Raw genomic sequence first — 25,838 nt, 5'->3', positions numbered from 1 at the left:
CAAGTTCAAGGCTAACTCACTGTACAGTTATATGCTGTGTTATTCATTCTCTCTCTCTCTCTCTCTCTGTCCCAACATCCCAGATTGGCTTCCAACAGACTATCTAGACAGAGACAATCTTGAACTCTTTGTTTTTTGAGACAGAGTTTCTCCAGGAACCCCTGGCTGTCCTGGAGCTCTCTTTGTAGACCAGGCTGGCCTCGAACTCACAGAGTTCCAAGTGCTGGGGTTAAATGCATGTGCCACCACACCCAGGCAGTCTTCACTGATTTTTAAGGATGCCATACAACAGAATGGATTTCACCGGATCACACGCCTCCTTCTCCCTCTCCCCTTCCCGCTGCCCTCCTTGTGGGTCTGCATCTTTCCATCCCTAAGGGTTTCACTTTCCCCTGTACCCCACTACTTCCCTACTGGCTGAAGGTTGTTTTCCCCACTCTCATGGTCCCCTTCTAGTGTCATTGCACACCCTACCCCTACCCCTACACAGCCACCCCTACCCCCATACACCCACCCTACCCCCATCCCTATCCCCACATACCCCATTCCTACCCCCATCCATACCCTGACACACACCACTCCTACCCTTACCCCAATCTCACACACACACCTCACCCCTACCTCCACCCCTACACACCCACCGTACCCCCATCCCTATCCCCACATACCCACTCCTACCCCTCACACACACCCGCTACCCCCACCTCCACTCCTACTCCCCATCCCCCACCTCTACACCTCACCTCCCATCCCTACCTTCCACCCCATCCCCCACACTATGTGAATTGTCATTTTTGTTTTTGTTTTACTGGGGATCAAAAGTCCCAGGGCCGCATGCTTGCTAGGCAAATGCTCTACCACACACCAGGGCCGCTGGGTGCCTGGAAGTAACTGGCCAACACAAAGGGAGTTCAGTGGATTTTTGTGGACTTTTTGTTTCATTTTGCTTTGTTTAGACATTCTCTTGTCTCACCAGTCTTTTCTTTGTATTGATTTTTGTTTACACGGAGTGTGTGTGTGTGTGTGTGTGTGTGTGTATGTGTGTGTGTGTGTGTATCTAGAGAGGAGGAACATAAAGTTGGATGGGTGGGGAGGATCTGGGAGGGAGGGGGAAAACACAGAATATATCGCATGAAAAAGAAGTTCTTTAATAGAAAATCCACAGGGCAGAAATAATTAGATTTCTAAATGTTGGGGTGCGGGGAGAAGAAAAGCCTTGGGAAGCACTGCTCTTTTCCTGTGATGTTTCCTGTGACTCCATTACCCTATTCATGCCTGCACACGGCCAAGGACAGGAAGTGGTGTGGCTGGCAGGCTCAGCACCTCTGACGTCTCTGTGTTCTTTACCGGCACACAGTTGTTCTACATTCTTCCCTCAACAGAAACTCCTGCTGGGTCTGTTCACTCTGTGAAATGGAATCCTAGCCTCCAGCTTGCCTCCTCCCTCAGACTGTGCTGCGCACCACGGAGGAGGACCCAAGGGCTGGAGAGAGCTCCTAAGCCAGCTATGTGGATGACCCAGGAGCAGTTGGAATCATTGTTGTCTGGGCAGCCAGGTCTTCCCGTGACAACCTGAAGCTGGTGAGAAGCTTCAAGTCTCGTTCATGTGAAGAATCACTAGTCTGGCTTGCAGCTGTGAAGCAGAGGTAGCACTCTTGTCCGGGGTTTAGTCCTCAGCATTACGAAGAGGCAAGCATTACTCATCCTCCACTCAACACAAAACCGGTCAGCTTTGGTCTCTCCTCCTCCTCCTCTTCCTCCTCTTCATCATCTTCTTTTCTCCTCTTCCTCCTCTTCCTCCTCCTCCTCCTCCTCCTTCTCTCCCCCTCCTCCTCCTCTTCTTCTTTTTTCTTCTCCTTCTTCTCCTCCTCCTCCTCCTCCTCTATTATTATTATCATTATTATCATTACTATTATATTGGTTTCTTTCAGTGCCGGGGATAAGACTCAGGAGCCCAGGTGCATTACTAAGTCAAAGCAATCCTCTTTTTCTTCTCATCTTTTCCTTTCTTTATGTCGTTTTCTGGGAGGTTGCACTAGAGGCATTGGCTGGCCTAGAACCCAAGATTCTCCTGCCTCAGTCTCCAGAGTGCTGGACTTTAAGTACTGGTACACGGGCAGTACACCACCATGCCTGGCTCTAACTCTGTCTCATTGTTTTGAGACAGAGGCTCAGGTAGCCCAGGCTAGCCTGGGCGTGTGTGTGGAGGACTCAGCATACTCTTGTTTCCTCTTCCCAGCTGAACTGTTGGTGGGCACCAGGCCTGCCTTCTGAGACATCCCTTTACTGTTTTATTTGAGTATTCCCTCCAGTCTTGGGTCAAACATAAACTTGGTAAGTAAGACATTTATTTTTTTTTTAAGATTGTTGAGTTAGTGTTTAACAGGTAGAGTTTTAGTCTTAGAGATGAATGTGTTTCTTCTCCTCCTCCTCCTTGGAGTCACTATGTAGCTCTGGCTGTCCTGGAACATATGACATAGACCAGGCTGACCTTGAACTCACAGAGATCCCCTGCCTCTGAAGTACCATGATTTAAGGGGTCCACCACCACACCCTTCAAGAATGTATTTCTTACCATTGCACTGTACATCGAAGAATGTACGAGAAGGCTTAGTGGGTAGAGGTGATTGTCGCCATGTCTGACAGCCTGAAAACAATCTTTGGCTACCTCATGGAGGGAGAGAACCAAACCCCACATGATATCCTCTGAGCCCTCACAATGACAATAATTAAAAAATGATTAAAAAGAGTAAAGAGGTTGAGCGCGGGCTCACATCTATTATATCAGCATGGAGGAGGCTGAGGCAGGAGGACGGTCATGTGCTCAAGGCTGTGCTGGCACACATAGACAGCTCCTTGAAATAAATAATTGGAATGTTGATGTCCTGCTGAAAAGTCTTGGAGCAGTTCAGCGCGCCCAACCCTGTCTCCAGCACACCCTGTCCACACACTTCCAAGCAGCGGGAAAGGGGGGCTGCTTGCCTTCTAGCCCAGGAGGCACCCTGGCTCTGCCATAGCTGAGGACAGTGACTCTTGGCCGCTCAGGCCAGGAACAGATGAGTAAGTTCTGACTCACATCTGCCCTTCCTCCTGTTGCCTCATCTGGCCCGCACTTCGTTAGAACCTCCCACTCGTTCATTTACTCCTTCCTTGGCACGCGTCCACCAGGATCCAGAAAAACAGCCCAGGCCCTGTGCTTGTGTTTGGTGACACAGTGGGGATGGCACTGGGCAGGAGCAGCTTGGCCTCGCCTGCACAAACCCATCGGGGATGTCCTGAGGTTGAGCCCCAGGAGGCGTTGACATCCATCGGCTGTGGCCTAGGGGGCACAGAGGCACTGAGTGCCCGGCATGAGGGGACTGGAAAGTGGCAGGCAAGCTGGAAAGGAAGGCAGTTTGAGCTGCTAGGGTGAGGAGCGTATGAGGTGTCCTCTCTCAGGCATCAGAGTGGGGAGAGCAGAGGACCACATGTGCAGAGGTGCAGAGGTGCAGAGGTGCAGAGGTGCAGAGGTGCAGAGGTGCAGAGGTGCAGAGGTGCAGAGGTGCAGAGGTGCAGAGGTGCAGAGGTGCAGAGGTGCAGAGGTCAGAGGCTACGGCCCAGAAGAAGCATTTGCTTGAGGCTGTGCAATGGGTGGCTGTCTAGACAGTTCAGGTGGAAGTGAGGAAGGGGAGGGGAATGCCTTTCACAGAAGGAACATGCTCAAAGCAGCTCAGGTGAGGGGCAAGAGACAGACAGTGGGGAGGTTTGGTTGAGGGGATGGCACTGTTTGGTCCCCAAGGGCTAGGCCTTTGCTGTGAAGAGAGTTCACTGTACTGTATCTCATCCTGCAGCTGAAGGCAGAGATCCCTGCGCTCTGGTCTCCCTCCCACAGCCACAAGGACCTTTTGACTTTTCTCTGTTCTCTGTGGGATCCATACAGTAGGAGAACTCAGTAGGAGACATTCAGCCCCTCCCCAAGAGGCCAGGAAGTGGCTACCAGGACCTTCTTCAAAACTAGGCTTGTTAGTCAGGACCTAGCCTCCTCCACTCTTGGCCAATATTGGCGTCCTCCACCAGGATGCTCTGTGTTGCTGGGACGTGGAGGTGGAGCTTGACTAGGCTCTGTCTCCCCAGAGCTTCATGTATTTCCACTAATTCTAGCCTCCTAACCTTGCAAGTCAGGTATCACTTAACGCCCATTTCACAGGTGAGGAAGCTGAGGCACAGGAGTTAGTTGGATGAGCTCGTCTGGGGTGGAGCCCAACACAGTGGGACAGGGTCTCCAGAAGAGTGGTGACACTGTCTGATCTTTCTCCTCCCCACAAACTGTGAGGACTTCCGTGGTTTATGAGTGGATGCCCATTGGTGAGGAGCACACTCACTGGTTTTGTTGTGTTTTGATACGCAGTGCAGGCCGGCCTCGTTGCCGTCTTCCTGCCTGCTGGGGGTTTCAGGTGGGTGCCCAGGCACAGCCAAGTTTCCTGCTCTTTGGATTTAGTGCCTTGGTATTGTTTAATGGCAAATCGTAGACCTATTTCTTCTGGTTTTGCCTCTAGGAAGTCAAAGTCCCCCCCCCCCCGCCACTGTCCTTATGTGAATAGGGACAGGATGACGCCCCTCTAAGCTGGCCCTGTGTGGGAGTCTCCCTCCTGCCCACCACCTCCCCAGCACCCAGTATATATAATATTCTGGTAGGGATGACGATTTTTCTGAAGAGATACCCCGTGTCCTTCTCTTGGCTGCCAGGTACTGAGACACTGGTCCCCAATACCCCAGTGAACAAGAATTTCCCCCTGGAGCCCCAGGCAGGCTGGAGCCAGGTGCCAGCCAGAGGAAGTGGCTTGCCTCTTCACAAGATTCACACGGTTCTGTCTGAAGGCCTCACAGAAGAGCATGGAGGAGCTACACTGAATAAACCTCTTTTCTGTTTTTCATTATTTAACAACCCTCAAGTATACATGCATGTGTGCATGCACGTTTGTATACATGTGTGCACATGCACATGTGTACGTTATATGGCATGTGCATATGCGTGTTACATGGTGTGTGTGTGTGTGTGTGTGTGTGTGTGTGTGCATCTGGAGGCCAGAGGTCAATACCAGGTGTCATTCCATAATGGTTTTTCACCAGAAGCTCACACTGATCCTCCTGTTTTTGCCTCTGGTGATGGAATTATAAGTGAGCCATCTGCTCCTGGCTGGCTTCCTCGTTTTCATTTCCCCTCCCTCCCTCCTTCCTTTCCTCCCTCCTTCCCTTCTTTCTGCCTTTCTCCCTTCCTCTCTTCTTTCATTTTATTTTCTTTGTTTTTTGGGACAGTCTATGTAGTTCTGGAACTTGTTATGTAGAGCAGGCTGGCCTTGAACTCACAGAGATCCTTTTGCCTCTGTCTCCTGAGTTCTGGGACTAAAACTCTATACCACCATTCTGGGCTTTCCTTTCTTTCTTTCTTTTAATGTGGGTCTTGGGGCCCACACTCAGGTGCCCGTGCTTGAGTGGCATGCATTTTACTGACCAAGCTAGCTCCCAAGCTCCATGCTCTTTTATTGACTTCTTGACGAGAATGCCAAGATAGTGGGGCCATCAAAGCCGAGCTTTTGTCCTAACCACTCTGGGAACACAGGTCTTCGAAAGGCTTTGCCCTGTACACCTCTTGAATCTTCCCTCTGTCCTCGCCCACTGCCAGTGGCTCTGCCTTGCAGACCCTCTTCGCCTCTCCAATCCATTTCTACAGTACCTTGAGAAGGTTTGCTAAACTCTAATCTGATGTCAGGATCTCTTCCCCAAGCCCTCTTTGCTTGTGGTCACCGCGGGGGACAGAAGCCACACTTCTGAGAGCCAAGTACAAAGTCTTTCCTGATGTGGCCTCTGTCTCCTCCGCGTCACCAGGTCTGGTTTGATTCCATATGGACCTGTGTGTGTGCTTCCCAGAGGCCAGCTGTCTCTGATAGCGAGTTCCTGAGTCAGCTAGGGAGGTGACGGGATGCCGCCATACCCTCCCCCACCCACGCTCTCTCTTTCAAGGCTGGATTCCAGGAACTAGCCTGAAATCGCCTCCTGCTTCTCCCTTTTCAGTGCTGGGATGGCATACTATTTATTATAAGTGGCTTAGCTCACCATTCTTGTCATGACGGCTTTTATTCTAAATCGCTATTCTAATTTTTGTACTAAAAATATATTTCTTTCCTAAAATGGTGAATAAATGAGATATTAAAAATAAAATAAATAAAGATAAACAAATAAATGAGGTATTAAAAAAGAATAAATGAGGTATTTTTAAAAAATGCCCTTGGGCTGGGGAGATGGCTCCACTGGCTGGTGCAGCAAGCCTGAGGACCAAAGTTCAAATCCCAGAGCCTGTGTAAAAGCTGAGCACAGAGAATGGGCACCTGTGATTCCCAATGATCCTACAGGGAGAGCCACGGGAGAATTCCCAGGAGGGCCAGCTAGCCTGGTACACACCGTGGCAAAGCAACAAAGGCAGCCTGTCTCAAACTAGGTGGAAGGCAAGAACAGTCTTGTCTCTCTGCTTTTTGTCTGTATCTCTGTCTGCGATGGAGGCTGACAACTGAGCCTAGTTGGAGCCGGGGCTTCAGGCTTGGAACTCTGGTTGCACCATGATGGGCCGGAAGAGGCTCTTCCTGGTGGGGGAGGTGGTTGATCTCAGTTCACCTGGAGGCACTGCTTTGCTCTCAAAAGCACCTCTAGAGGACTTCTATGTAGGTGCCAGACAAACGGCCCAAGGCGAGGGGCCAGTAGCAGCAGCTACCCCGGCTGGACATTGGCCAGACCATGGCTTGCCTGTTGGCAAGAGCAGGGAGGACTGAGGATCCCACCAGGGTGACGAGGCCTGAGGCAGATCCATCTGGATGGGAACAAGCTGGGGGTGATTCCTTCAGCCTCGGCCATTGCCTGTGGCTTCCTTGGTAAAGGAGATTTTGGATTGAGGTCAAGGTACCTTCAAATCAAAGATTCTCTCCTGATAGCAGTGCTCGAGGTGGAAAGGCAGTGGCCAAGGCCAAAGTCAAGAGGAGGAGGAAGGATAGCGATGGGAGGGAAGAAAACGTGGAGACAACGGGCTACTGCCTGGCTATGACCTTGGAGAGTCAGCTACTGCAGGTGGGGCCTGGCCCAGCCCCTCACTGCTACCTCAACATCTCTTCTAGACGTAATGATGATCCTGGTGAAGGAGGAGGTGTGATGGAGCTCTGGGAATTACTGACTGGACTCCAGCCCACAGCCTGCTGGAGTACACAACCCCAGGTCATGCTTGGTCCCACTCAGACAGGCCACCATACTCCACTGCCTCCCCCCGGGTGCAGAGCTTAGCTTAGAGTCAGGTTTTGCACCTACAGCATCGGTAGCTTCAGGAACCAAGGTGGAAACTCCCAGAGGCCTCGGGCTTTGGGAAAAGTGCAGGAGTCCCTGTCCTGAGGTTTATGATTGGTAGGTGATGATCAGAAGGCTGGGACCAGCATCTCCCTTCTACACGTGTGCTGACACCACTGGAGGGCATGGGCACCTCTGCACTCAGGGCTTCCTGCCTGGCTCCAGGGCTCCAGCCTCCATGATGCCTTTGCTGTTCTCACAGCCGGTCCTCGGTGTTTGAGGCCGGCCTGCCTGGCTGCCTCGGGAGGGAAGTAGGGAGATGGGAACCGAAGGATGACTGGGACACAGACTTCTCATTTCTTTCCTGGAGGGAAGGCTGCAGGAGTGTGTGGTGTCGGGCTGGCTGAGGTCCAGGGCCTCTGCTTAGCCCCGTTACTAGCCACAGGAATGCCTGGGCTGGGTTAGGGGAGTCTGCCTAGGCCCTGCAGACTACGGCCAATGTGGTTAGACACAACAGCTACACTTAGGAGATCGCTCGGATGCCCAGTGCATTACAGGGGTGCGGGGTGGGGGAACACCGTGTGTACCTTCAACCTCTGCTCTCTGGTGACCTGTTATACATGCCTGCCTCCCATCTCTGCATACTCAGCTAAGTTCTCCATCCAGGAGTGGCAGAGGGCGGGGCAGTGGGCAGATAGCCTCACACATGCCTGGCTCAGGGCCTTTGTCCCGCCTCAGCCCTTCACGGGAATTCCCTTCTCCAGGTTCCTCATGGCCGCAGCCCTAGTGTTCCCTCAGCCTTCCTTAGCGCTGGCTTTGCAATGGCCACCTCTGCTCTCTGTCTCCTGCCTTATTACCTTTTCATAAAGCAAGACACCTAAGCTTCATTCGATTAGGTTGGTGTGTAGACATCCTTTTGCCTGTGCATGAATGTGTGAGTGTACCCACACTCATTTTTTTTTCTAGTTTCCTTTCTGATCTTTGTCCTGTCCCACATGACTGGAGTTACACGAAAGCAGGGTCCAGTCTTCATTCTTAAGGTCTCTCCAGGGCCTAGAACAAAGCCTGGCACAGCAGGAGTCCAGTGAACCCAAGCCTGAAGGAAGGAGGGAGAGAGGAGAGGAGGAAGAGAACAGGAAGGAAAGGAGGGAAGGGAAGAGCAGAGAGACAGATCCCTGAAAGCATGGTCTCCCAGTGCTGCCACACTGAGGGAAAGCAGTTAGACCTGAGACAAAACCTGGCAGCTTAAAACAAAAAGGCCCTGTGGGCTTCCTTTCCTACCAGCGGCCACCAGCGGGCCACCTGCTGATGGACTGGCCCAACAAGTTCAGGGCATGTTTACACAACAGCGGCCGGCCAATCAGCAACCCTGTCTGTCTTCTAACCCGTCAATCCTAACTTAGAGGAGGAAGACTCTTCAGAGGCTTAAACCCCCAGCCCTAGAGAAGAGACTGGATTTTCTGGCTTCCAGAGTTTCCCCTCTTCTTGAAACTCTTTTTCTCTAGGTGTTTGTTTCCACGTTCCCACAAATGCTGTTCCTCAACTGCTGGTGCTGTCTTCCTGCTGCTCTTTTGAATTCAAGATCTTCCCTGCTGTCTAATGGGCAGAGGAACTGAACCTGATCAAGAGCCCTAGGGGGTAACACTGCTGTGTCCTGCTCAGGCTGGATCCCCACAGCCCCTCGGCAGCCCATGTCCTGTTCCTTCAGGGCCCAGCAGAGGAAAACCTCAGCCTGACTGGGTCACTTCCCCTCTTCTCCATATGTGGGCTCTGTAACTACAGTAGGCTGTTTGTCTAAGTCTTATTTTCTCAGAATGAACCAGCCTTGGCTGGTAGCGGTCTTTCTTGCTGGCTACGGAAGCACTGTGGCCAGTGTCTTGTCTGGCTGCTACTCTCACCGCCACCGTGGTTGTTCCAATAGAGGCTCTGATCCTTCCTGGGTCTCTGCTCTCTGGGTCACCTCCAGTGGCCACGTATCTGGAAGATAAGCTTTTCTTCCAGAGCGATTCATGGCTCTATTTTCAACGTGACCACAGTAACCACTACATATGTACACAATCCCAAAGGACCTGGGGATGCTGCTGCCTGAGTCCGAGTGTGGTAGAGCAGGGCCTGCTGCTGCTGCTGCTGCTGCTGAGAGCGGGCCAGGGGACCTTGAAGGGCAGGGCCCAGTTTTCAGAGCTGATACAATGATACAAATTTGTTTGGCTTAGGCATGTGGATTCTTGTACTGCTTTTCACATTCCTTTGGACTCTGAGGACTGGAGTTCCGCCCACACTAGGCTTCCATGGTGAAAGGAACAAAAAATTAAAACCTTACCTTTAAAGTAAAAACAGGCTGGGCGATGGTGGAACACACCTTTAATCCCAGCACTTAGGAGGCAGAGGCAGGCAGATCTCCAAGTTTGAGGCCGGCCTGGTCTACAGAGCGAGTTCCAGGACAGCCAGGACTACCCAGAGAGACCCTGTCTCGAAAAACCAATACCTACCACAGACACACAGACACACGGATGCACGGGCACACACAAGAGACCTGGTTACATTCGAGAAACACTTAGGACACGTTTATGCTAAGTTTTTAAAGTAGAAATTTAACTGAGACGCCTGATTTTTCCTTCAGCTTCCTGCACCAGGTAACCCTGGGGAGAAAGAATGTACCAGGTGGGGTTGGCTCTTAGGTCTGGCATCCTGGTTATGAGAACAAGATTCATTCTGTTCAGTGCCTTTTCTGCTCCTTAAGGCCTTTGCTCAGAGGCCCTCCCTGCATATTGAGTGTGTGTGTGTGTGTGTGTGTGTGTGTGTGTGTGTGTGTTCGTCATAACTGTAGTCTTTCCCATACTGCCACACTGGTGGTCAGGAAATGCACCCTGAAGTTTGGAGACTTGAATGAGTTAGGGGATGATCCAACAGGAGCCTCCCCAGGTCTTGGAAGGCAGTGAAAGACCAGGACTGTAGTCAGGGAGCCCAGTACTTAAACAAGATTCCATCTTGCCAAATCGGTCCCTCCTTTTCCTCCCAGAAGCCCAAATACACCCACCAAACAATGAGAAATGGCTCAGCTCCATGTTTAGTTTATAAGCATGTATTTATTGCCTGCTGTTTGCCGGTTAGCACACCAAGGAAGCAGCTGCTTACCTTAAAATGTCCATTAGCTTCTGTCGGATGAAGAGTTACCTTAACGTAATTCCGGTTCTTGGTTCTATCTCAACCGTACACTAGACAGCACACTCACCCTCTAAGAAGGCACCCCCTCCCCAGTTCTGTCTTCTACCTGTGGGGCGCTCCCAGCACAGGGCTACTGCCTTCGTGGGGGAGGGCTGTCCTATAGCCATGCTTTCCTCACAAGGTAAAATACCCCCTTTCTCTCCCACTCTTTGTGAGTCTGGCCAAACATCCAACAGGAAAGAACCTTTTGTTCCCAGCTTGTAGGAAGTCTGAGCTGGGCGCTTATCTACCCGTAGCATTTCCTGAATAGCGGGCCAGGATCTGCTAAACTCCCAGCTTTGCTCTTGGCAACAGTCTTAAGTACAGACCTTGGCACATCAGGTCTAGGCCTTAAATGAAAAGTTGGAAGGACTGAATCTACCCCTTAGATTGGTGTCTCTTCTGTCTCTGTCTATATCCTGGAGTGGAAAAAAAAAAGGGAGGCAAACTGTACCAATAACAGTGTCGATGTGGCTGGTGGGTGTGCAGAGGCGGGAAGGGCAGGGTTATTCCCAGCCTTCCAGTAAAATGTAAAGTGCCCTCCCCGCCCACGAGGGCTGGGAGAGGTGACCCTGGGTTCCCCGAGTTGAGCTGGGGCCCAGGCCGGGCCTGACACCTAGCGGCCTCCTGGGTTCTGGCGAGGCGAGAGTAGAGAGCGAGAGGCTAAATGACCGGGAACCCGGGCGCCGAACCCGCGCTGCTAGCCTTCTCCGCACGCCGGTCCCGAAGCTGCTGGAGCTCGGGTCGGGAGTGCGGGTCGGTGTAGCCGCGGTGCCCTCCCGAGTGGCCGCGCCAGGCGGCACTTCCGGCGCAGGTGACGGTCACCTCCTCGCGCGCGCTGCCGGCGTCTCGCCGCCGCACGGTCTCCATGGCGACGCCGTCGCGCCGAGGCCCGTGGAACCTGCCGAGCGGCCGGGGCGCGGCGCGGCGTGGCGCGGGGACGCGCGCAGGCCTGGCGGCGGCGGGACCAGGTAGGCGACAGGGCGGCGGGGACAAGTTCCGCGCGGAGGGGCGGCGGAGACTGCGGCCAGGAGAGGCTGGGCTTCGAGCCGCCCTCTCGCGCGCACCTGCCCGCATCGACCGGGGCACTGCCCCGCCTGTCCCCTGACGCGGGGGTTCCTGCTGCTGGCACCGGGGAAGGCGGCCGGGGGAGCGCGGGTCGCGTCCGCCCGAGTTAGAATGGGGACTGCTGGTGACCCTAGTTCAAGTCTAGGGGCCTGTGGCTGTACTGTAGAACAAAGTGGGTGGGTGTGGACCAAACTGCATTCGCCACGACTGCAGCCACTGTCCCCGAGGCTGGTTCCTGCGCTCAGGTGCGGGCCTGGTGGATCTTTTCCCGTATCCCACCGTCCTCAGGCAGGATTACCAGTTACTAGACTGGCAGAAAGCCTGGCTCCGTGCTTTGGCCTTGGAAGTGACGCAGGTGTGGAACTTCTCGGAGAGAGGGATCTGCTGCCGCCTTTGACTCCTCTGAGTGGTAGCCAGGCCACCTCCCCTTTCCGGTCACTTCTCTTACCCTTACTACCTTTCCTCCCGCGCTGCATCAGCAGACACAGACCCTTTTGGCATGTCCTTCCTCTTTTTGTCTTGGCAGTTTTCTTTAGGAAGAGTTCCGTCTCGGGCACCTGGATTCTGTCCTGTTCTTAGCAAAACAAAAGGCAAAGTATTCTCACCTCCCTTAAATACCTTGATCACTCCTCAGCACTTGGATCTGGTGGGGAAAGTACTGGACGGTTCCAACCCCACCCCTTGTAGGAGGAGCTCCTGGAACCAGAAGTAGAATTGCCCACAGATGCCCTGCCCTGCCGCAGTCCCTGGGTGGGCAGAGCCCAGGCTTCATGAACTCACAGTCACATCTGAATGATGGGATTAAATGCCACGCCAGGCTTCACGCTCCATTTTCTAATCAACTCACAATTCATTGGAGTACGAGTGGGAATATAAAATTCCAACCATTAGAACTACCACTTAGGTCCCTCCTTGGGGACAAGAGGCTGTGATCCTAGAATGTGGGAGGCTGGCGGAGGCAGACCGAAAGTTTAAAGCCAGCTGGGCTACAGAGGGAGATACGGATTTAGCCTCCCCCCTACCTCTCACTCCCACGCAAATAAGAACTAAAGGCAGACCGACAGTCTTCCTTGCCCTAGAAGTTTTTATTCTATGGGGGAATGGGTTGGTGGTGGGCAGGAGGGGTTTGTACTGTGGTACCCCCGGCTCTTTTGTGGCCCCATCCTCACGAGTCAGTTGACGCCACTATGACGTTAAGGAGATACCATTTTTGTTAAACTGCTGTTTCATTGGCAGGCACTGTGCCAAGCACTTGTGCATATTTTCCCCATTTTACTTGTCCAAAGTCCAATAAGGTCCCTCCCCCTCCCCCACCATGGCTGAGGAGGCCAGCTCAGAGAATGGACAAGACCTCCCTGATTGTACACAGTAGTAAATAGGGGAACACACTTTGGATTACATCTTTGTGGCCCAGGCTGCGCTGTAACCTTTAGACGCCTTCGGTGTTGACATTCATGGGGCCCTTCTCCATAAAAATTAAATAATGATATTTAATGATGTTTATTTTTACAAACTCTTTTACTTTTTTACTATTGGCCAGTTCTGGTACAGAGGCCACACCTGATGGTGATTTTTTTTCCTGGCGCACCCTGGTGCCCCCTCCAACAGCCCAGCTTCTTTTTGCCTTTTGTCTTCTCACGTCCTACCCATCAAAGGAAGCTCTAATCCCTGCCCCCACCAGTCTTTGCTAACGCAATTAAAGCCTGCTGCTGATAGGGAGGGTTGTGGCCAAGGCAGGTTTGCTGCCCTGCAACTTCCCTGCGCTCCGCTCGGCCCCCTGGGTTGTCCAGCTTGTGCATCTGGTACCAATAATGAGGTTAGGCCTGGTTGCCTTTTAATAAAACACAATGGGCTTGGAGAGGCACAGGCACAGGTAGCCAGGCACAGGTTGTGCCCTGAGGGTAGCTATGTCCTTGTGTGATTGCATTAAGCGGAGCCAGTCTGCAGGCGGCCTGTGGAGTTTGGATTGTTTCTACTTGACTGTCACAGCCCAGAGATCTGTCACCTCACCCCGAACTCTCAGAAAGAAAGGAGAGCAGCCGTGTGAGAGGCCACGTGAGCACCAGTTCCTTACAAAACTCTGAACTAAGTGTGGCGTGTCAAGAGGCCGAGGTAGGGAGATGTCGAGCTAGAAGCCAGCCTGGGTTCCACTGTGAGATCATGTTCTGAGAGAAAGGAGAGGGAGGGAAAAGGAGAGAGAACACAGGTCTGGGGGAGCAGAGGAAACCTAGGGTCAAGCGTGGCCATTTCCAGCCTGAGGAGCGATAACCCACCACTGTGCTCTGGAAACACAGAGGTAGGAACAGCCTATAGTGACAGCATCTGCATTAGCAGGGAAGGGTAGGGCATTCTCACTGTAGGGGTGACCAGGGACCATGATACAAACGCACATGCTTACAAAGGAACAATCCAGAACCCCCTTTAAAGCTCACAGATCTGGGCTTGCCACAGGCAGAGCAGTTCTGTCCAGAGCCTTGGGGGCACCCATTTTTATTAAAGGATTCCTGAGTATCTGTAAGGCACAGGAGAAGTCAATAATTTTTGTCTTTGAAGCAGGGTTTCCCTGTGTAGCCCAGGCTGGCCTGGAACTTGCAGTCCTCCTGCTTTAGCCCCTGAGTACTGGGATTGTAGGTGCCTGGCACTGCTTTCTTTTCTGTGACTCCAGCTTTTGCACATTTAGAACGTAGTGGATATGAGGTTCCTTGAAGGCAAACCATGCCTGCCCAAAGTGAGTGGTCCTGCTTGATGAGCAACGCCCCACCCCCCCACGCCTCTTGTATCACCTTGTAGCTTACCCCTTACCTTCAGAGGGTCGGGCCAGTTCAGCTATCTTTGTTCCCAGGCTGGCCTCCCGGTTCCCAGGACTGCTTGGGTGGGTGCCCTACCTGAGAGTAAACTGAAACTAAGACACTGCTGCTTACTGACTTCCCTGGGACCCCTTTACTCCTAGAGAGCTGCAGGGAGCACCTGTGCCTGGCACTGTGGCAGTACTGAAGGTGAGCAGGGCCAGCAAGATTGTCCTGTTTATCAGGGGCCACCAAAGCTTTGGTTGGCTTTAGTGTGTGGAAAGGGTGACAGTGCCACTCCAGTTCCTGGACATTAGGAAGGTCAGAGCCACACTGCTGGCAGGAGACCTAGAGGAGTGAGCCCTTTATCAAAGGATGGCCCCTTCTCCTGGTCTGGTGCGAGGGCCGTGCAGGGATGGCTTGAGTGTTTATCCCCCACTTTCCACCACCACTTCCCACCACCCACCTCTGGCAGTGCTGGAGATTGAATTCAGGCCTTGAGTCTGCCCGGCAAGTGCTCCTCACTGAGCTACATCCCCAGCCTCTGTGGCCCTTCTTGTAGCATCTACTATTAATACTTGTCTGGAAGCCCCTGCTGGCAGGGCCCGAGTCTCTTCTGTGGAGTCCTAGCATCTAATGTCACCCACCATAAGGAGCGCAGCCATCGAAGCAGCCACTTGCCGATGGTAACTTGGGCATGCCCTTTCTTTATTGTCTTTGAGCCCTAGCTTCCCCATCTGTCACACTGGCGGTGACACTCTTGTTATGCTCACAGTATTGTTAAGGGTTAAACAGAGGGTACAGAGTGCTTGGTTCAGAACGTGGGTCCCACTGGCTGTCTGGTCCCCACCCCGCTGGTGCATAAAAGCTGTGTCACTCTGGGGTGTCGGGTGTGGGCAGCACTTCAGCATTGGCTTCACAGGGAATTCCAGAAGGAGTTTTCAGTGTGGGGTGGTAAAGCCACCCTCTCACTCATTCCCTTGAGAAGGGAACTTCTCTAGGGTTTCTGCCCATTTCCTGAGAAGGCTGACTGGGACAGAAAAAGCAGGCTGTGGCGGGTCAGATGCCTGACCCCTGCCTCCCAGATCTGCCCTTTGTATTCTGTGAGGCATGAAGAAGCTGAGGCAGGTCCTGCTCCTGCTGTTCTTCCTGATGGGGAGCTAATCAGATTCTGCTGTGCTTCAGGCTCTCGAGAGATGAATCTAATAAGGGAGGAGTGACCTGGAGAGGAGGAGGCAGGACAGAAGACTACAAGGGGGGGGACAGCATTCTCTCTCTGTTGGATACCTGAGGAGTCTCAGAAGGACGAAGTGACCCTCTTGCCTTTGAGGAGCAGGACAGGACACTTCCGTGGAGAGCATCGTGGGATTAATCTAGAGCAGAACCCAAGAGGGTAAGGAAGTTTTGGGGAGCCTTGAAGACAGAGGAGGAGCTGCACTTGGGGACAAAGTAGTGAGCCATTGCCATTGCCCAGGAGTGGATCTGCGAGGCAGTGTGGGTAGCAGGGAGCAGAGGAAGGAGAAGCCGGGCAGCACCAGGAGGAAGGACTGCATTGACCGCAGGTGTGTTGCTGCTGTAGGGATGTTGAAGCCCCCACGCAGACCTGGTGGACACATAGTGGGACTGCAGAGGACAAGCTAGGGTCGTGTGGCAGCTGGGGTGACTTACAAAGCTGGGTGTATCCTGGTGCAACAGGCAGATTGATTAGGGAGAGGCGCCTGATCTGGTATGGTTGCAGAGATGGCTGAGAGGAAAGGGATGACAGACCGGGGAGCCCTTACGCTGTGTGATCTTCAGTGCTCTCCCTGGGCAGGAGGAGGGCAGTCCATGGTTAGCTGGGATGTTGTGATGGAGGGGACACTGATCTTAGATGAGGCTGAAATGTCAGTGGGGTAGGAATCTCAGGGAGGGCAGAACTGGCCAGGGTTTCAGGAAGAATTCCCACACAACAGGGATAACTTGAATTTGAGAAGGAGGCTAGCCTGGGCTCACAGAAGTCTCCGAGTGATGCACATTCCATGAAAGTTGAGAACCAGACTCTGGAATATTCATTGTAGGACGGCAGAGGCCGCTGGCAGGAGTTAGGGCTCAGCCTGACACAGAGACCTACAGTGCAGTAGTGTGGAGCTACTGAGGCAGAAGTGCGTTTATCTATGTGCAGACTGTTCGTGCTATGCCATTTCATTAGGATGAGTTTGAAGATGCAAAAAAAAAAAAAAAGTATGTGGACGCCTGACAAAACACATAAGGATGCAGAGGACTTGCTTTTTAGCCGTCTCCAGAGAGTGCATCGTTAGCTGCCTTGGTCTTCTTTTCAAATGGAGGAGTTGCTGTCAGAGAACTGGGAGGTGGAGCTGGAGTTGATCAACTGGGGGAGCACAGCTGGGCCAGCATATGTACTATCGAGTGCCGGGGAAGTGGCTACCACAGCTCCTGTTGGTACTCACTGCTGTGGGGGGAAGTGATTGGCTGGGGAGGCAAGTCCTGCCTGTCTAGGGAAGGGACAGTAAGCTGGAGCTCTGATGTTCCCGTGAGGGTGACATCGGTGGTAGCCTTGTCCAGTCAGGGTAGGACTTTTGTGTTGAGTCCCAGCCATTGCCAGCACTGAAGCAAAGGGAACAGAGGCCAGAGCCAGTCTGTTCCCCTCCACCCTCTTTTCTTATGGGAACACTGTGGGAACAGGAGAACATGCAGAGGAAGGGCTCAGGGCTGGCCTGAGGTTGTCCTCTGACGGGTAGGCTTGCAAACCCTGGATCTCAAAGGTCTCCTGATACAGGTGGTGCTTCCTTAAACAGAGCTGTCTTCCCGCATAGACCATCAGCAGTTCAGTAGGGTAGATGGGGACACATGAGTCCTACGTATGAGGCCACATTGCTGGAGCCTTCCGTTCTGGAAACCTCACCTGAGGGAGGAGAACACTCCCTCCCACACTTGGTTTGGGAAGGAGCTGGAAAAGAGAGACAGGCGGGGGTGGGGACTGTGGTCTGGTACAGTGGGAGCAGAGAACAGTTATGTAGAACAAGGGGACCCTCTCTGGGGTGCCATGCTGACTCTTAAGATCAGTAGTTGGGGCTTACAAATGGGCGAAGGAGAAAAGCTTCCACTTCTCACGCAGGAAGGACTTTCCCAAACACTTGGAGAAGGAAGGGAATTTGCTTGTGTCTTCAACACACCTGTCAACCCTACCCCAGATAACTCAGGACCTCTGAAAATAGGAATTTTAACCCAGGGATGGAGGCCATGATGTCATCAGAACTCAGGATGTTTTTAAACTTGTGCCCTCCCTTGTACTCAGAGCCTAGGTTAAATTTGTCTCTGGGAAGGAAGGCCTGGCCCCTGCTGAGGTGTTCCTGGGATGTTGGGGCTCTGCCCAAGGATGAGGGCATGGGTCTTCATGGTGGGAGAGTGAACAGGTGTGTGCACGGCTTAGGCCCGGGAAGAGGTGGCAGTCCAAGGGGGCAGGCTGTGCCTTCTGCCAGTCGTGGGTGGCTACTGTTAGCTCTGTCTCTCTCTTGCAGCTGGGGTCTCAGAATGGAGCAGAGTGCTGCGTCTGTTCCTGCTGCATTGCCGTATTATGTGGCCTTCTCCCAGCTGCTGGGCCTCACCGTGGTGGCTGTGACTGGTGCGTGGCTGGGTCTATACCGAGGTGGCATTGCCTGGGAAAGCTCCCTGCAGTTTAACGTGCACCCGCTCTGCATGGTCATGGGCATGATCTTCCTGCAAGGCGACGGTGAGTCCTGTGGGGCCAGCTCCCTTCAGCCACTCCTCTGTGCCTCAGTTTGTAGCCGTCTCTGGGAGAGGCAGTGTGCAGGAGTCCTGTCACCCCAGACATTCCGTCCATTTAGACAAATTGGTGATTGTAGACAAGACAGAGGCGTCTTCAAGCTAGGTAGAGTCCAGGGGTCCTGTGGTTGGAGGCCGATAGCTGCTCTCCAACCAGTTACACTGGTACCTGCCTCTGGTTTCTGCAGGTGGCATCTCGGGGGCTACAGCTGCCTTCTAGATAAAGCAGGGCCAGGCTGGGTTATGAGTTATCTTCAGGGGCAGCTGGAAGTTGGGAAAGGAAGTGGACATAGATGCATGCGTGTATTGCTTCCTGTGGACATGGCTGAGCTAGAGTGTCTGTCCCTGGAGTAAGAACCAGCAGGTGCTTGGCCTTAGCACAGCCTTCCAGGCCTGGATGGGGTGGGAGGGGAGATGACAGCCGGCTCCTGGGAGGCATCCAGGGCAGTAGGAATTAGGCAGGACCACATTAAGCCCTGAGAGCTAGGGCTCTGCCTGTCAAGTGCAGTGATTGCCTATCTAGGAAGGTTCCAGAACTGCACTCTGCTAATAGGTGCATTGAGTCCGGCCATCACCTCAGGTGACGGCGTGATGAGCCCTGGATACTGAATCAGTGACTTACATCCCAGGCCTAGCAGTCGCTCAGTACTGGGTACTTGGCAGAGCCCTGCCTTTGCTGCCTCTGATGGTGTCAGAAGTGTGGTGTAGCATGGGGTAGGACTCGGGAACCTTGACCAGGATAGGTGCAAGGCCCCTAGAGAGTCCTGATTTCTCCAGTCTGTGATTGGCAAACCTTGGCAAGCTCTTGGCACCACCTGCTGTCCAGCACAGGGCTCCACTCTTCAATCTTTCTCTCACTTCCCACCAGCTCTGCTCGTGTACAGAGTCTTCAGAAAGGAAGCCAAACGCACAACCAAGATCTTGCACGGGTTGCTTCATATCTTCGCCTTCATCATCGCCCTGGTGGGTGAGTTCCTGAGCACAGCCTTTCCTTCTCTACCTGCTGCTTCAGACGGCCACGAAGTTGCTGGACACACACTGTCCCGCTCCAAGCTGCTTGGCCCTGCCCTACTCTTCTCCTCACAGGCATCGCGGGCAGGGACACTGGGTGCTGGCCATCATCTGGCTGGACCACAGCCCAGAAGTTCTGGCTAGTGTTTTCCCCCAGGTCTCCCCTCCCCTCCCTTTTCCACGACTAGCCGTGTCCTCACATGGCCCCTGCTCTGCTCCAGGCTTGGTGGCTGTGTTCGACTATCACAAGAAGAAGGGCTATGCTGACCTGTACAGTTTGCACAGCTGGTGTGGGATCTCAGTCTTTGTCCTCTACTTCATGCAGGTGAGTCTAGTGCCAGCCAGCACGGACTGGGAGAGGCGGGGGTGGGACTCGGGTGTGCCACAAAGGGGCCCGTTGGCCAGGGTGCATGTCCAGAAGAGAAAAGAGCACTGCTGAGTACCTGTCAGCTTCCTGAAGCCACAGGGTGAGGAACTGCGGTCGGAAGGCTAAGCCTCAAGGTAAAAGGCTTGAGGTAGTGGGGCCCAGTCCACCTTCCCCGTGAGTGTTTCATGCTTCACTTCTGCACTTGAGGGGACGCACGAGTGCTTTGGTGGCCTCCCATTAGGTCACAGCCAGCTCATGGCTCAGCAGAGCCCTCTCTCCTTTTAGTGGCTCGTGGGTTTCAGCTTCTTCCTGTTTCCTGGAGCTTCGTTCTCTCTGCGGAGCCGCTACCGCCCTCAGCACACTTTCTTTGGTGCCACCATCTTCCTCCTCTCTGTGGGCACAGCCCTACTGGGCCTGAAGGAGGCCCTGCTGTTTAAACTTGGGTAAGTGTCCTAGAGAGCCAGGGCCCAAGGGCCCTCTGCTTTACTGGAAGCCTCTTTCCAAGCTGGTTCTCAGTGGGAGGGTGGAAGCTTGGGCGTTGGGAAACTGAGGCACCTTTAAGGCTTGGAGTATGTTTGCCTTAACTGGGACCTTGGTGGCTTTTCCCTTCCCCCTACCCTACAGGAGCAAGTACAGCACGTTTGAACCTGAGGGGGTCCTGGCCAATGTGCTGGGCTTGCTGCTGATCTGTTTTGGGGTGGTTGTGCTGTACATCTTGGCTCAAGCTGACTGGAAGCGGCCAACCCAGGCTGAAGAACAAGCTCTCTCCATGGACTTCAAGACACTGACAGAGGGAGACAGCCCCAGTCCCCAGTGATTGCCTTCCTTGTCCTGTACAGGGGGCTGCAATGTGGGCAGTCCTCTTGGCTCTGTTGATTTCCAGATGTCTTTTTGCTCTTCCCAGCAGACACTGAGTCTAGGTCCAGGAGTGTGGGGCTGTGCTGTTAGTTTATTGGGGTTCTGGGGCTTTGGTATTGTCCTAGGTCTCCCTTCCTGCCCTTCCTCTCTGCAGCTTCTGATGCATCCTGTGAGCTGTGTGTAGGCTCTGCCTGTACCCCCTCTTGTCCATACACATGCAGAAAGCTTGGTCAGGGGTCTGGGGTCCAGCCTGGTCCTGGTCCTCATTGGAGCTAGACAGTAGCTCTACCCTCCTTGCAGCAGATGGCTGGGCAGGGCCTGAGGGACTGGCATGGGGAAATCAAGACTGCTGTTGCATTGTGTGTTCAACCCAGGAGTCCCAGCAGCTTGCGAAGCACGTGTCCTTGGCAGTGAAGCAAGTGATATTATGTGTAAAGTATGCTGGTGTTCAGAGTAAGGCTCCCCAGAAAGGTTGACTCTGGCTCCCCGAAGGATCCCTGGCTCCCTGGTGTGTGGGTTGACCACAGTCTTGGACCTTTCTGTTCTTTTAAATCCCTGATCCTTAAATAGGCTTTTCATGGGGGAGGGGATTGGTCATCAAAACACAGGTAAATACCTGCCTGGTGGAGGAGGGAAGGCTGCTAGCAGTGAGGGGCCTCCTGGCCTCCCGCTGCCTTGGCAGAGTTCCTCCCTTCAGCAGGGGATAAGCCCTAGTTTCCCTTGGGCCAGCCTGGGCAGGCTCAGAGAGTGGGAGGCCACACACCTCCTGAGTTTTTGGAAGAGGGCTGCTGTTTGTCTTGTTTTCCAGGGACTGCTGGGGTACCCTGGCTGGGTTGAAGCAGCCCTGAGGGATCATGGTCCTCCCACCCCTGGGCCCATCATTGCTGGACAATAGGACTGAAGTGGAAGAGAGGAATGGGATGGGTCTCCTGTGGTGCCTGCACTTAACTTCAACCCCTACTGCCTGTTGTGTTGTTAGCTGAGTCACCGTTTGGCTTGAGTCTAGAAATACTGGGATTAGAGCACTGGTCTTGTGTTCTCTGGCTTGGCACATGCTCTCTCCTTGTTTTCCTCCTCTCTTGGATTTTGAGCCTCACACTTTGTGACACATATGGTTAACTTAGTGAGGGAATAAATGGTTTCTGAACCTGGCAGTTCTTTTAGGTCAATAGGCTGGCCTTCTCCGTCAGATTTCTAATAACTGTGCTTTAGGTCCTGCTTCTGGTGATGTCTCTTCTCCCAGCTGTGGTGTAGCCCCTCTGCCTGAGGCTACCTAACACCCTGAGATGGTGAGGTTTGTCTCCAGTTCCACTTGTATATGTTGTAAGGATAGGGGATCTTAGAAGACCTGTCATTCGTTGGCACACTTGTACAGTCAAATGTTTACATTTGGGAGACTCGTCCTTAGACCAACTAATGAGTGCCATTGGGAGTCTCCCTTGCCAGACTACACAGAGAATTAGAATTTAGGTCTCCAACGAGAGTCTGTAAACTAGGCTTTTTGCCAAAGTGTATGATACATGACTAAGGACCAAAGAAGGCCCCCAAGCAGATGTCTGTGGTTTCTTCTGTTTCTTCTGTTTTCTGTGACGTACATACAGTGTGTTGTTGGTGCAACAGACAAATCAATAAATGTCTACAGCCGACCGCTTGCCTTTTGTCTTCATTTGCTGAGACAAGGAAAGGAAGCAAAGCGTTAAGCTGTCATACATGTGTCATACATGAAGTCCTACCAGAGATGAGAGACTGTCCTCAGGGTGGGTATAGCAGATAGAGTGACTGGCAGCTCTTGGCACAGGACTGACATGTCTCTGCGGTGGCTGGGTTTGGTCCAGTGGAGCATCCTTCCTTGTCCTTTGCCTGTCTGAGCCTGGGGAGCTGGACATGACCACTACAGTGTCTGTTTGACCCTTCAACATGTGTTTCTGACCCTTAAGAAGAGGAGCGAAGCTTTTAAGAATGAGCTGAGATTTGCATTAGGCTGATGTATGACTCAGGCAGGAGCTGTGCTTGTGGGAATTTACATGGGTCTCGCTGTGCCTACCTATGCATGGTGAGCCTTCTCCTTTAAAGCAAGGCGTGGTCGTACATGCCCGGAATCACAGCACATGTTAGGCAGGTAGGAGGGGCCAGCCTGGACTACAAGGGCGGACCCCATCTTAAAATAATGGGACTCAAGGTGTTAGAACAGTTGCCGAGTCTTGACAAGGCCCTGTTCCAGTGCCACTACCACCTCCACCACCACTACTCAAGGGACTCAAGGTGTTAGAACAGTTGTTAGAGTCTTGACAAGGCCCTGTTCCAGTGTCACTACCACCTCCACCACCACTACTCAAGGGACTCAAGGTGTTAGAACAGTTGTTAGAGTCTTGACAAGGCCCTGTTCCAGTGTCACTACCACCTCCACCACCACTACAACAAAATAAGCAAAAATACCCTCAACGTCAGAAACAAAGCTAAAAATCCCCCACTGGAGATCTAACTCTGTCTCTGTCTCTTCCCTCCAAAACATGATTCCTCTGTGTATTCCTGGCTGTCCTGGAACTCACTCTAAATAGAGCAGGCTCTCTTTGAACTCAAAGCTCTGACTTCCTCTGCCTCCCAAGCGCTGGGATTAAAGGTACTCTGCCTGGTCCCAGAGCTCACTATTTAAAGGGCGCGTACAGAAAATCCACTCGTAAAGGGTCCCAGGCATTTGGTAAGCTTTATCCTCTTGCTGTTTTCTAGTGTGTAGGAGACAGAATGGAACTGGTTTTCCCCTGTAAATCAGTGGTTCTCAACCTTCCTCATACTGTGACCCATTAATAAGTTCCTCATGTTATGGTGACCCACTCCCAACCATAAAACTATTTTTGTTGCTACTTCATTAACAGTAATTTTGCTACTGTTAGAATCAAATAGTAATGTAAATATCTGTCTTCTGATGGTGTTAGGTGACCCCTGTGAATGGGTCATTCAACTCCCAAAGAGTTTGCAACCCACAGGTTGAGAACCACTGCTCTAAGTCAAGGCTTCCTTGTGGATCTTCACTTATTTAAAGGCAGCCTAGAGTTTAGCACAGGTACGTGGTACCAATGTCAGATACTGGCTGCTCAGTATTTGTGAGTGCTAGATCCCATCTTATCTCTGGTTTTGTGGTTATTCCTAAATCCTGTGTTCTCATTATGAATTTCCAAATGATTCCAGACACTGGAGGCCAAGGTTGTGCTACCTGCATCTTCTGTGTTGATTTAAATGAGATGAGAGTAAGCTTGTGCTAGCTGCCTTTGGAATCTTGAGAGGTCCCAAGCTAGCCCTCTTGAACTTGAACCTCATGCAGCAAGGCCTGCATTTTGACCTGGTGCCTATGTCTCTGTCAGTGTCCTTTAGATTGTTTCTCCCTTGCTCATCCCTTCCAGAAAAGCAGCAGCAGGGCAGATCAGTTCTGAGCTCTGCCTTTGCCTCTGTGACCTCCAGAAGATTCAACTCCCAGAATCTGCTTTGGCACATGCACTTTGGAGAAATTAAAGTCATCTGTTAGAAATTTCCCCGATTCTGGCTTTAAAAACCAATCATTGTAAACCTTTGCCAACTACAACGATGGCCAGTCTGGAAAGATGTCCATCAGAATAATAGTGACACGAATGTTCTGGGGCAACCAACTGCTCTCTGACTGGATTTAAGGCCTGCTCCACAGTCAGTCATGTCTGGTGTGACTGGTCCAAGAGCTTGTGGCTGGTCATTGGTCCTAAAGGAGAATAAACGTTTTGTTGTTGTTGTTAAATGGATATAGTATCAAATTGCTTTCTAAATACTTAGGACACTCTCAGATCTCACCAGATAAGCTTCATTTTGCAGTTGATGGCAGTTATATAAAGAATGATCAAAATGCAAAGAATAATATCCCTTTATCTTAAGGCTCTGGGATCATTATGAAGTAAGTCAGTCTCTCTCTCTCTCTCTCTCTCTCTCTCTCTCTCTCTCTCTCTCTCTCTCTCTCTGAATATCCTACCTGGCAAGGACTGTTGCTGTTGCTAAAAGTGTCTTCTGGACATGACAGGGCTGCTGCACAACTCAGCCACTGACTACAAGCAGATGACCCTCTCAAGTTCAAGCCAAAAATCCAAGCATGGTGTGCAGGAGGGGCTGATGAGGTCCAACCCCCTACCTGAGGCACTATTAGTGACTGATGGCTTCTGTGGGAAGGACAGTCAGTTTCTCCAGGGATGTGGCCATTGCTAGGTTGCTCTTTCTCCTACAGATGGCTTTATACCCAGCATACTCTTGCAACACTAACTGGACTCAATGGATTAGAAACATTAGGCTGGGAAGGCTATCTGGGAGGAGTCAAGGACTGGGGTCCTTCTCATAGACATGTATGGTATTCCTAGTAAGTTAAAACCATTTTTTTTAAAGAGCTACTTATGAAAGAGTAGCTCAGCAGATGTCTTCATGGCTTTAGTTAAGTTTGTGAGGGAGCCACACTGCCTCCAGAGGGCTGGAAAAGGCAGGAAGAAGCCAAGTTGGGAGGCTGCGGAAGTAACCTTTACTTCCTCCTATGCTTGGCCCATGTTTGATGGAGCAGCCTGTGACATGTTTCAAGCCATGCCCTTTAAAAACCTTTAAGTAAATAATGGTTCACACAGGGAGGCCTTGCTTCAGAAGACCACTGATGCGCTGATGAAAAACCTTTTGGCTGCTGTGTGTCAAGTCCCTAGCTCAGTCTCTGGGTATAATCCAGCCCAGGCAAGAGAACAGACTCTGAGCCTTCTTTTAGTCCTTTTACATGGGCCTACCAGGCCTGGTTTTATCTTACTCCTAGGAGCACAGTGACTCAGTCATAAGGGGCTCTGTGTTCCCCCAGCCTGCCTTTTAAGCTATTCTGCTCCACTTGCTGCCACTGGGTCCTGCCTGATTTTCCTTGGCCCAGTGGAGGTGTGTGGTTCTTTTACAGATCAGCACCGGGGGAGCATCTACCCAAATGGTCACCAAAAAGCAGCTAGTAACAGACAAGTTTCGAGGAATTTCTGGGAACCCATGCAGACATCTGCTACTCTCTGATTCATGAAGTGGCTTTCTATCTAGAAAATTCCTTTTAAGGATTACTTTTTTCTAAACTCTACCTTGTTCTATTCTTTTGATGCCCCAAGAATCCTTTAAAAGCTGGGGTTTTGTGAAGTTTTGTTTTGTTTTGTTTTGTTTTGTTTTTTAAGTTGTTAATGAAGCAATGGCTATCAGACCTAGCATGTGAGTTCTCTTAGGATCTTTTCTAATTTACAAAGGTGATTTTGGTATGCAGGCTAGCTGGCTGTGCCTGTCCTGGAGTTTTCCTGCTTTCTCAGATTTTAGTTGTTTGGGAACTGGGTCTAGATGCCCAGTAGGATCATTGTTGTCATTGTTAGTCATGGTAGATGGTCCGTCTGGAATTCCTAGAGGAGAAGGAGAAGTCACACCTCTGAAGAAGTACTCGGCAGGAC

The 25,838-nt window shown here is 52.1% G+C and overlaps 1 protein-coding gene across 3 annotated transcripts; it reads left to right on the top strand.

The window, feature by feature from the left end:
* Positions 1–11,423: 11,423 nt before the first annotated feature.
* Cyb561 (cytochrome b-561) lies at positions 11,424–22,029 on the top strand. Of its 3 annotated transcripts, NM_001107056.3 has the most exon segments (7): positions 11,462–11,480; positions 15,549–15,756; positions 17,882–18,093; positions 19,015–19,113; positions 19,379–19,482; positions 19,810–19,967; positions 20,149–22,029. In NM_001107056.3, coding segments are annotated over 5 exon segments (753 nt in total). In that variant the 5' UTR covers positions 11,462–11,480; positions 15,549–15,756; positions 17,882–17,894; the 3' UTR covers positions 20,342–22,029.
* Positions 22,030–25,838: the final 3,809 nt, after the last annotated feature.

Source organism: Rattus norvegicus, chromosome 10, assembly GCF_021556685.1.
Source record: "Rattus norvegicus strain SHRSP/BbbUtx chromosome 10, alternate assembly SHRSP_T2T, whole genome shotgun sequence".
Classification (NCBI taxonomy): domain Eukaryota; kingdom Metazoa; phylum Chordata; class Mammalia; order Rodentia; family Muridae; genus Rattus; species Rattus norvegicus.
Note: the sequence above shows the minus strand (reverse complement) of the source record. Positions and strands in the feature narration are given on the sequence as shown.